Source organism: Numenius arquata, chromosome 2, assembly GCF_964106895.1.
Source record: "Numenius arquata chromosome 2, bNumArq3.hap1.1, whole genome shotgun sequence".
NCBI lineage: Eukaryota > Metazoa > Chordata > Aves > Charadriiformes > Scolopacidae > Numenius > Numenius arquata.
Genome location: NC_133577.1, coordinates 13,196,136 through 13,208,259, shown reverse-complemented (window position 1 = coordinate 13,208,259; position 12,124 = coordinate 13,196,136). Strand labels below are relative to the sequence as shown.

General features: G+C 39.5%; 1 protein-coding gene across 1 annotated transcript in view; it reads left to right on the top strand.

Annotated features, from left to right (window-relative positions):
- The window catches only part of UST (uronyl 2-sulfotransferase), a 159,809-nt gene that overhangs the window by 91,307 nt on the left and 56,378 nt on the right, over positions 1 to 12,124 (top strand). The window contains exon 5 of the mRNA XM_074168737.1: positions 9,538 to 9,691. Within this exon, the coding sequence (XP_074024838.1) occupies positions 9,538 to 9,691 (154 nt within the window). The remainder of the gene's footprint in view (positions 1 to 9,537; positions 9,692 to 12,124) is intronic.

Sequence of the window (12,124 nt, the reverse complement as noted above, 5' to 3'; positions counted from 1 at the left end):
GATGAATTATCGCCCGGCATTAGTATGTGAGGAGTCATCCTTTCTGCGCTGTCGGGCTGCTGTCCTCTTCTGCCTTTCAGCTGCGGTTTAATATCTGCGGCATGTATTTAATGTCTGTGTGAATGTGCTTCGGGGGGAGGGTACAAAACTTTCCTTTTAGCATAATTTTCTAAGGAAATAAGACACACACAGCAGTTCCAGCTGTTCCGTGTGTCTTTCCCAGTTTCCTCCCATGCCTAATTCCTAAATAGTTTCTCAACCTGTTGGCCAGTTTCAAACCAAATTTGGAAGGCTGGTAGAAGACTCAGAGGCAACCACGCTGCTGCAGGTACATCTGCTCAAGGGAAAGCCAAGCAAACCAGAGCTGCTGGACCTTCTGCTGGACCACAGCCAGCAGCCACCTCCCTGTGCCCTGCTTGGGTGCCAGTCCCAGCTCTGCCAGGTTCCTCTTGCTTGGTGCATGAGGGATGTGGGGGGACAGGTTTTGGGGAGGAGAGAAAAGTCTGTTGGGTCTTCTGCTTGGGAAGGTACTTGCCTTTAGCACCTGGGAACAACATAAGAAACGTTTCTGGTTTTCTGTTATTCATTAGCAGAGTTAATGTGTAAAGTTCTTGTTTTTCATGAAGACTTCATTTTTGGTAGGCAGTCTGTATTAGCATTACTGATTAATATTTTTTTATATTTTTTTAAACAGACACAGTGGCCAACGCTAACTAATAAAAATGAGTAAATCAGGCTGCTGTAGCAGCAGACAGTGTAAAGTGCTGCAGTGCTGATCAATTTGGACACTTTCCTTCAACTCTGACCTGAATTCTGATTTATGGGTAGCAGTAAATCACATGCTGTATGAAGGCAGGGATAGACAGAGATTCAGTCTGAGTAAGCCCAAAGCTAAACTTGGTTTCTGAATATTGTTCAGGTTTTTCTGATGCAGAAGCAGCTCTAAAAATTATGGTTTAACCCAGCACTTTGACATTACAGCATTCCCTGTTCTTGGGCTCTGTAAAATGTGGCCAACAAATAAAAAGGAGGTAAATCTTTAAGAATTAACTTGACTATATGTCATGTGAATAAGCTGCATATTTGAAAGCAAAAGCACATTCTGTGCTGACAGTATGGTGTTTGAAAGCCTTGCATGTTAGCTTGTTGATCGTTTGTAAGGGTTGAATGATACACTTGCAATTTTTTATGGCAAATAAGTATCTTGCTTTGCCATGACTTAACCTATGTATGTGTCTTTGGTCCGTTGATTTGGCAATGGAAGTTCACTTTTAAATTTTTTTATAGAGTGGTAAGAGGTCGGTAAAACCAGGGTGATTCTGTGATGCTGTTTTCATTGACTTAAACCACAGTCATGTGGTATTTGTCACGACACTCGGATTTATTAATAACTCAAGCATTCTTACTTCTCCCATTTCTGTGGAACAAGTAATACCAGACAGAGCGTAGATGTTTTGCAGAGCATGCCTATTATGTGTTTTAACTGAGCTCCACTAGCTTTTGAAAAATAGTGTGCTGGGCAAATGCGTGGAGCTGGGATAACAAGATACTGAATGTCCCTGATCCTTTGAATGCAGACTGGAGTGTACTTTGTATGAACAGCAGTAGTTCAGTCAGCTCGCACTGATTCTGTACAGCTCAGCTGTGGGAGGGACCAGACTCTTTGAATGCCTTCTTGAATCAACATCTTGAAACAATGATCACAGCCTGAGATTATCTACTAAAGTAGTTTCGTGTTGTGGATTTTTTCTCCTTTAAAAAAAAAAAAAGCATGATACACAGCTAGGAAATGTCATTAAAAGTATGGTAACAAAAAATTATTACCCTCTGGGTAAGCTCTTAAAAGTAGGGAAATGTCAGCTAAACTTATGTGCATGGCCTTAACACTGTGTCTTTATGTGCATTCATTATAATCTATATTTTTTGCTAACACATCATGAAACACTTTCTACCATCATGTGAGGTCTGCCTTGTAAAGTACACATTTCATGAATGGCCACATGGTGCTGTAATCCCTCCTACATCTTTTTTCCTTTTTTGTACTACATTTTTTTAATGATGTGAGTGTGTAATTATGTTTTTTAACTGTGACTTGATGGAAGGCTAGGCACAAATCTAATGTGCAGCTTGACCTTTGTATGATCTAAGGAGGGTTTTTTGGTTTATTTTCTTAAAAAACATTGCTCTAGGGTGAATTTTTCCACAGTTCTTAAGATTATCTGATTTAAAAATTATTTCCTGATATTTCCCGTGTTCATTGCATAATAGACTTTTTAACTTTCATTCAGCTGGTTATATGATATTCTCAGAATGGAGATGGTTGCTTGAAATCTAATTACTGAAGATGAGATCAGGCATAACACCTAAATTATCCTGGTTTTACTGTTGTTTGGGTTCTGTGCTCACATTCACATAGGGTATATTACCAGTTCAGGAATAACTTAAGGTGTTGATTACTCCAAAAGAGTCTGAGAGAGAATAAAGAGAATGATCAGAGATATAAAAAATTGACCTGTGAGAGGAAAGATTGAAAGGGCAGAGAAAGAAAAAAGAAAAATTTAGAAGGCTGGGAAAGAGGGGGCTGTGATAGCACTTTTGAATTTTCTATTTAAGAGGTTCTGCCAGAGATAAAGGGACTATACAGTTCTTTATGGGTAATGGTAGCAGAAGTGGTAGTCTAAGTTGCATCGACAGAGTTCTAGATCAGATATTTAGGCAAAGGCTTGAACAAGAGCAGTGAAGCAACAGAATAGGTTGTACTTGAGGATTTTGGAGCCATTAGTGGCAGTTACACAGCTGATCCTGCCTTCAGGCAAAAAGATGGATTGTGGCAGTCGCAAGTCATTTCTTGTCTTTCTTGCCCTTGTGTAATGCACAATACAGACTATTTAGGTTTGAACCTAAAACGTTCATCTTTCAGAAAGGAAATTTAAGTCTTGATTCAAAATCACCAATAATGGAGAATTTGCTGCCCGTGGTAAATTCTTATAATACAGAAATGTTCACTTGGATTGTAAATTGTGAGTTATTTTTCCTCTTAATTTTTCCGAGAATTCCAATTGACTCTTTCTCCTTGACTCTCAAGAGTACATTTGCTCACTAGGTAAAGATGACTCCTATCAATTTTTTCCCCTGTGTAAGCTTTCATGTGTAGTTTCTTACACACCATGGTGCAGTCACCTCCCAGCCTTCTCGACACTTTTACTTCTCATTTTGTTTTCAAGAGAAAGTTTCTTGACGCTTTTCCATTGCAAAGCATTTTTTTTCATCCTTGTGACTCTGCAGTGACCTGTGTACATCCTTTGCTTAAAATGAACTCTGCTCATGGTCGCATTGGTGCTGTGCCAGGTCTTTGCTCCTCTCTGCTCCTGCTTCTCAGAAAAAGGGAACTGCTCCTTCCCTGTGAGCATCATCTGCATCTGGTTCTAGATTCTCTGGGGTTTATTTGCCGTGCTACAGTGTGTGATGTTTGCTTATGTCATGCTTGCCCTGTGACTCAAGTGGCTCTATCAGCAAACCGTTCCCTTCATTAGTCTCTCCTTCTGCAACTTTTGTTACCTGAAAATGTTATCAGCAGTTTGTCACTTATCTTCTGAATCACACATTATCGTGTAGATTCAAAGCCTCAAGCACAATGATATCCACAGGTCCCTCTGTTTGCTGGTGATTACTTAGAATTTCGCATCTGGGACAGGGCAGCCATGTTTTCAATTTCAGTTACATTGATTGTTGTATTCTATACATTTTATACAGGTTAAATACCACCAAGTTACAGTGATTTTTATTTTTTTTTAATTATACCCAATTTACTGTATTTCAGTTTCCATATGGACATCCCTAGCATTATCTTGAGTAGCTCTCTGTGACAGCAATTTGCATAGGACAGCTGGAATCATTCATGACATTCTTGATAAATGTATTCAGACGAGAAGTTGAATATGCAGTGCTGAGTACATTGCAACATCATTTGCATTATAACCTTCCTAAGAAGTCAGGTCCTGAGATTTTATGTGAACATAACTATCCCAGCCCAATCTGTGGTCTCATCCAATTGTGAAGATGTATCTTTTCTACTTACCATGTTTGTCGATTTAATACTTTCCAAAGAGCTGTATCAGCTGTTCTACTATTTGCTGGGAATTTATTGTAATAATTCTTAATTAGTTTTTCTGTTCCTCTGTATACTGTGCAACAGTTGCGTCTCTAAGTTACAATGAAATGTTAATCAGAGGTCCAGAGAGATCCTGAGCCAGACCTTTGGTAAGTCTTGAATACAAGGTATCTGGAATTAAGTGATTTTAAATAATGCAGAATTTGACTATAGCTGCTGTTAGTGTTTTGTGGAGAATTAGTGTTTTCTTTCTTTCTTGTTTGCAGTTGTATCTTTGCATTACATAAATGAAAACACAATTAGTATTTTCTTCTTGAGTGTTGCCTTTACTTGAGTTGGGGATGCTATACAGACCCAGGCAGGATTTGTGTCAGCGTTGGTGCTGTTCATTATGAGTTTATATATTAAACTATTTTGATATCCTCAGCATAATGAAATGCATAGGAAAAAAAACCAATCCATTGTTTAGCATGCATGAATGTAATAAAACTGACAGAAATACAACATTAAATATTCTGGGAGATTTATAGGATAGTGAAATAGAGAAATACAAGGCTTTATAGTGTAATCTTTTAGCCATTCACTGGTCTTAGGCAGTTTACTAAGCAATTCCTAAAGGACTCAGTTGTGATTTTTATAATGGCATTACCCAGACACATCACTGCAGAAGCTGAAACTTCCACTATTCAAATCACAGCTTCAGAAAGGGTAATTAATGAGTGGGGTGTTGCCAGTTTGCACTATTTTATTGTTAACCTTGAACCACTGGGAATTTTGGATCCACACACACGTGTCCAGGCCAGCTGAAGGTGCAGTTTGGAAATCAAAAGATTTGTCTCAACTCACTTTCCTTTTTCCCCTCCTAATTCCAAAGAAAAGCTTGGAAACATGGCCACAGCATAGGGTGAAGGCACAAAAGCTGGAAGCGAGGCACTGCAGACAAAAGCAAGAAGATAAATTCCTTAATTTTGGAGGCTGGCGATATCATGTAGGTACCTGCCATACCAGGCAGGCAGAACCTCAGCCCACTCCTCTGGGAATCTTTGCAGAAATCAGCAGCTTATCCTTGAGGATGGTCCTTGGAACGTGCCAGAGGTTCCTGCCGCCTTGCGTGCGGAACAGAGATGCTTTGCCACAAGTGCATGCTAACACAAAACATTATAGTAACTTTTCATTTCAAGATACCTTTTTCAGAAGATAGATTTTGATGTAACTGCATCATATTTTAAGTCCTAAAAAGGTGAAAGTTGTACGTTAGTGTTTTTATGTGATCTCCCCGCGAAGTTGTACTACAGAGCGGGTAATGAAGCCGTAAGAATTGATGTGTAAATCTTGCTGGGCAGTTGGGCTCTCAGCGTGTGATTCTCAGTTGTATGGGGCTGTAAAAAGAAACTGTGCTTCCTTTCTAAGAAGGGCACAATGTGCCGTTCCCTATTAACATTAGGTGACTATCAGTTCTTGATTGTGTCAGTTATATTGAACTTCTAGCAACCACCTCATTTGTTTAAGGGGAGGCATTTTATGTTAGAAGAGTAAGAGGCAGCCAAAGTCCTTACAGAGAATAGGTTGGGAGTCTTCCTCAAGGAATGTGGTTTGCCTGCAGGGATGAAACTGCTGCTTCTGCTTGTGCAAAGAGTTTTGTGCTGAACAGAAATGCAGCAGCCTCCCAAAGTAAAGTGACAGGACTGCCTTTATATTTAACCTTTCTTAAAAATAATTGAAGTGAAAAATAATAGGTGCTGAGAGATCCTCCATTTTACAGCCAAGCAAATCACTTTGGTTGAATTTTTTTCTTTCTTTTATTGTTTGGGGTTTTTTGTTAACTCATCTTATAAAGGGTTTGTAAATGGCTTTGAACAAAGATTTTGCTCAAGTAAATAATAAAATTGGAATTCATCAGAGACATTCTTCTAAGGGGCAGACTTGCAACATCTGGCATACCTCTCAGGCCTTTTTTTCCCTTTTATTAAAAAAGGGATGGGGGAATATATTATTAATGAACCTAAGTATCATTGATTGAAGCCTGCAAATACGCTAGTTATTTTGATGAGGACTCCAAAAATATACTTGTCACAACAGAGCAGTTTAAACTAATGGGATTTCATAATAGATACTAAATATGTCAGGAAGAGCACTGCAGAAGATTGGTGTATACGTTTTCAGTGCTCTGCTGGAGTGGTGGTGTTGCAGCCCACTCTACCCAGTTGCTGCGATGTGCTGCTGGGCATGAGAACAATTTGGTACCTTTACCATGCAGGATCCAATTTTGATCACACTCAGAGAAGGCAAACCTTCTGCTCAGGCCTAGAAAAATATGATTGTGTCCCTTTCTGCATCTTTCACAATAGATATTTGAGTATAAATATGGTGACATGATGTATAATGAGGGCACAATATGTTATTGTTTGCAGGAGCATTTTCACGTGGGTGTTGTTAATTTGAAAAGTTTCACTCTGAAGAGCTAAGTAACATTTAATATGTAGTGATTGATGGGTACCTAAAAATACGCAGAGCATACTTGAACAAATGGAGCATTGATTTTCCTTTTTTCTTCCAAATAGCTTAAGATTATTGATTTTTAACCAGTAGGGGTTTTTTTATGCCATGTGAGTGCTGCTTAGCTTCTATAAAAGAGTCTCAGTACAGTCCATAGAAACAAATGGTTGGAATTTTAAGTATTATAAACTATGTTTTTTAAAAAAATGCAGATTTGAATAAGAGCCAGAACAGACTTAATTTTTCTAAAAATTCCTTGCTTGTTGCCTGGCGGAGCAAGTGCAGCTGGGCATAGACCAGGCTGGTTACAGTGTGTAGGAAATCAGAAATTCAAGCTGTTCTGTATTTGGGGGGGACAGTCTCCATTTCAAAAATGAGAAGTTCCTCTGTAGCTCTTTGTGAAGGAGTGACCTCCCATCTCAGCTGAGAGAGACAAGCTTGCATGTGCCTCTTCTCTCAGAGCTGTTGGTACTGAATTTACAGTTCATGTGTTCAGGGAGACGACCTTACCAGCAAAAGGATGGGCTCTGACACTTTGGTGGGTTGGTTATGCAATTCGACCATTCTTTTACTTCAGAAAAGACAGTATGTGTTGAGTATTTCCATCTAGCCAACTAATAGCTGCCTGCTTCTGATTTTTCTCTCTTCTGAGGAGTATTTCAGCTTAGTGTTCTCTACAAAACCCAGCAGGCTATCCCTGCTCTCTTGCTTCTCTGAATCTTGTGATCTTTCTGTCTCTGTCTTAAAGACAACTTGCTGCTGCTGTCATCGCTTCTTGCTGTCTTCATTGCTTCCCCCTTTCTTTGCTCTTCTCCGTTCCCTTCTGTCTTTAGATTGTTGCTGATCTGAATCAAGCAGAAGGAAGATAATGTGTGCAGTAATTTAGAAGCAGCCTGTTCTTGCCAGCAATTTCACTCGAAAAAGTTAGGTTTCATAGCTACCAGCCATGGCATTCACTAAAAGCTTTCTATTTGAATAAATATTGTCAAAGCTTAATGCCCTCATTATATTATGGTATTTGCAAGAATGCCTTTTTTTAATGTAGGTTTTATTTCTGCATAGAGACGAAAAGCAGCAAAGACAAGCTCAGAGAAGAATTCAGGATACTGAATTCAGGATAATTCCCTTACACACCCATGTCCAAACTGGGCTGTGCGGTAATCAGGAAGCAAGGAGTATCTGCCTTTTAATTGGATTGTTTTAAAGTTTTATGCTGTCTGTGCAATTTCAAATTATGGCAGTGATCCTGCAACACTGAGGTCAATGAGATTACTGATATGCATAGTTATTCATGAGACAAGCCTTTGCAGACCGTATTTAGCAGTCTGGGGAATCATGCAGAATAAAAATCAAGTTGAAATTGTATAGGACTTTTTTTCTTGTCTTTTACTAGAATTCATATTTTTAAACCACTTTGCTGGCTCTTTAATATTTATGAGGAGCCCTGATCTTTTATTATACATATTCAATTATTCATCTGACTCAAAAGATGAAGAAAAGCTGAGAAGATTTTTTTTAACCAAAAGGGTGTCTTCAGATTTCTCTCTTCTAATCTAATATTTTACATTTTAAAAGAAAATACATAAATTCTGACTCAAAATCATCAGAACAGCATTTAAATCCTTAAATACGGCTATATCATCAAGCTCCCAAAAATAAAGCATAAGTTAGTGCTTAGATAAGAATTGTTCTCCTAAATTGAGGAAACAGAAGGAAGAAACATAATTTCCTAAACCAGGTAAATTCCATGTTGAATTTATCTTATGAACTTCTCAATCCAAAAAGGTTTTATTTTGTTCTTTATCTCACAGCATTTGTAGTCCATAAGTCTGTTCCATAGCATTAATGTCCATTCTTCAATTTTGACCATGGAAGAGTGTAAGCTGCTTTCCTTTTTTAATTCCAACGAGGCCTGTTCTTCTGATGCTGTGTATTGACATAAAATATGCAGTCAATACTGTGAAAATAATCACAAACCTCTCAAACTCCCTTTTCTCCTTTCCTCTTTTCATATCCCACCTATTAAATATAAGATGTTTGTTGTTTGCTACCAAGAGGAGGCATACAAGAGGGTAGAGTCGAGCTGATGGGGCTTTTTTGGTATATCCTCCCATCTTTAAATTGCAGGTACCTATGTTGCATTTTGGTTTTGGGCAGAGCCGGGTGACAGCTGGTTTTACCCTTTCCTTCCCTTGGACATGTGTGTACTTGAAATCCATACTTAATTTCTTTTTTTGAAGCAGGAATTTTCATATTGACTTTTTTTAAAAAGATCTTCATGAAGCGCAGTACAAAGATAAGGTGTTGCATAACCACGGAGTAACCTCAGGTCTAGCCGGCGGTGCAGACTGGGGGTGAGGGGAGGGAGATCTGCACAAGTTCCAGCAAATACAAGGATGGAAATACCGTTCATATCTATCAGTTCATCCAAAGGAAGCCTTTTGAAATAAGCTTGAAAGTTGAAAAATCCTTTGCACGTTACTACACTTACTGTACAGGTGAAGGTGGCGCAAGGCTGTGGTTAGTGTTAGGCGGTGCCTGCTCTGACATGATTTCCCAGATGGGAAACACGTGTTGAGAAGAAGAAATGTTCATCCTTGGATTCAGCTGAAGAAAGTTCTTCAGCTGCAAACAGCAAGGAGAAAACTCAAGAAGCAAAACTATTGACACAGTAGAAAAAATGGTCTTAAACTAAAATGTTTGTAGTACAAATGTAGCTTTTAACAAGAAATCATATTTACCATTTATCCTAAAGAGATCTTACATGCTTTTACCAAATTTGGGGAAATACTTATAAGCTTCTCAGTTTCACTCCTAACCTTGTAAAAACCTCTGAACTACTGTAGAGAGTAATTTGAAAACATTCAGATGAAGGATGTGTGCCTGTGTGGAACCTTCTGATGAGATTCACCCATTTTTCTTCCCACCAGGTTTGGAGGAGACCAGCCAGTATACATCAACATTATTAGAGATCCTGTCAATCGATTTTTATCCAATTACTTTTTTCGACGTTTTGGAGACTGGAGAGGAGAACAGAATCACATGATCCGCACCCCCAGCATGAGGCAGGAGGAAAGATACCTGGTATGTTTAAATAAAAGGCTCTAATTACCCATTTCCCAGCATCATTACATAATGCTGATGTTCAAACGGGATGTTTGAAAAGTGTGAGACTGAGGCATCTTCCATCTTGCGTTTTTTCCTCTGTCTTGCCTGGTCCTCAGTTTGGTCAGCTTTAATATGTAGAGTGGTGCTGATGAATTCAGTGATCCGGTTGGATCTTGTATAAGCTGACAGAAAGTCCCAGATTGCCACTGTTGAATCAAGGTCCTTTCACTGTGTTGGATTTGCACTGTATAGTGGTTAGGCATAATAATTTTGCCTATATTTATCACTGTGAATATTCAGACGGATTTGTAGGTTGAAACTATGTCTGTAACTGTGCAGCCTCAGGGGAAAATTGGGGAACGGAGCAATTCAGTGAGCCCAAGCCTCTAATGTTCTTGCTGGTAAGTTGTGCAGAGTGTTCTTTATACCAGGGCTCTGATCTCAGTTCTTGGCTTGGTTTTGTTGCCTTTTTTGGATTAAGAAGGTGGCAATAATGCTGGATAAGCGGTTCGTGGTAATTTTTAATTTTGCTCAACTGCTGAACTGTCGTAACGGCTGTCAGCCTTTGTCAGAGACCAAGGTCCTATGGCAGTAGGTGTTGTACAAATGCTGAATGAGAAACACAGAAGCTAGGGAGGTGGTCAGTTTGCTTGATAATGATCTCTGCACATGCACCGACACCTCCCTAAGAAGGCAAAAAGGTCAAATTAATTCTTACTCTCTCTGTAAAGCAGTTTTATTGGACTCAGGCTTTCGCCACACTTGAACTTGCAGAGGGTAGTGACACAGCGGTGACAGGACAGCTTGATGGTCTTCTATTAGATGTTGCAGGCCAGACCTAACGTCTAAGCAAGAGAGGGTTGTGGCTTCTGGTGAGCATAGAGGATGTTTCGGAGGGGCAGTGGAGTACAGGATGTGGTGTGGATGAACTGTAGAGAACAGGTATGAGCTGTAGAGAACAGAGCTCTGCAGGACTGCCACGCAACGTGTTTCAGTCCTAGCTGAGGTCAGGTGGATCCAAGAGGGCTGGTTTTTTTTTCGGATGACAGGGCTGTGTTGATTTCTTTTGTACTTTACTACTGTTGTTTGTCATGTAAAGCCCTGTGAACAGATAAGCTTATAAATTATGAATGAATGAAGGGGGGAAGTATCAGCGTATAGCCTTAAACTTTAATGACATCTGCTGTACAGCTGTAAACTCATTTCAGTAATGTTGCAAAGGGTTTCTTACTTGCTATATGGCTAGAGATACCAAAGAAGTCCCTGTGTCATCTGAGCAGGTTTTGACCTCCTGGTGTGCAAAGTCAGAAGGCAGTCCCAACAGCTTTGCACGCTGTGTGCATGGAATTTCCCTGTGTCCTCATCTGTGAATGGGACGGGACATTCACAGAAATGAATGTGGGGTGGGCTTTTTACTACATTATTATTTTCTTAGCGATGTCATGTTTTCTTTTTTGAAAATGTTAAAAAAGAGCGGTACAGGCTGTACTTCACTCTGAGTGCCTCTGCTTCTCATTTGAAGTGGAGCATGCAATGATTGGCACCTCTCACAACTCACTGGCTCTGTGAAAGCTGGCATTAATTCAGTACTGCCTGTGCAGTTTAAGATGTGATATGTACAGGCGGTGAAATTTTACTTCAAGCAGAACTGAAATGAATAGATTAAATCCTGTTGTTTGTGTGGTTTAAGAGCTAATAGAAAGAAGTCACCTTGCATTTTCATTTGTGTTGGGATGTTCTTTAAGAAATCAATTATTTATGTGCACATGCACATATGTACACATACACAGATCAGTACAAAAGCTGTAATGAAATGAAAAATGGCCATCTGAAGTTAGTAGTCATTTTGTTCAAAAGGCAGTTTGTCGATCTGAGGCACCATCAGCATCCTTTATAAAAACTATTTTTGGTTTTTTGTTTTGATCTTCTCCATCAGTAATTCAGTGTTAGAAACCTGGAAACATTTTTGGAATCTGTCCTCTGTCCCTCCTTGGCAGACTTTGGCTGTCGCTTGCACTGCCCAAAGAGGGTGGTTGCTCCTGTCGCAGTAACTTATAGGCCACCTGCCAGAGAAATTCATTTTAACAAAAGCCACTCTGAATGGCATTCAGCCATTCTGAATGTTAAGTGTTTTTAAGACTTGCGCTATCCAACCACATAATATATTGCATGACTGCATTTTAATCTTTTCCTCAGTGGTGCAAGGAAATCTGCTGGCATATGTTTTAAAACTCAGGTAACGCATTTTGTGGAATGGTAGCTTCAGAAGTCTGCTAAATCACTTGCCTGATCTAGCTGTGGCGAAGTTAAGCAGCTGGTTTTAGCTCTGAACATGAGCCAGTGTGGCCCTTTAGCACACAGCTGATGGCTGGCCTGACTGCTGGCCTCATACCCTTTGCACTTCTTCCC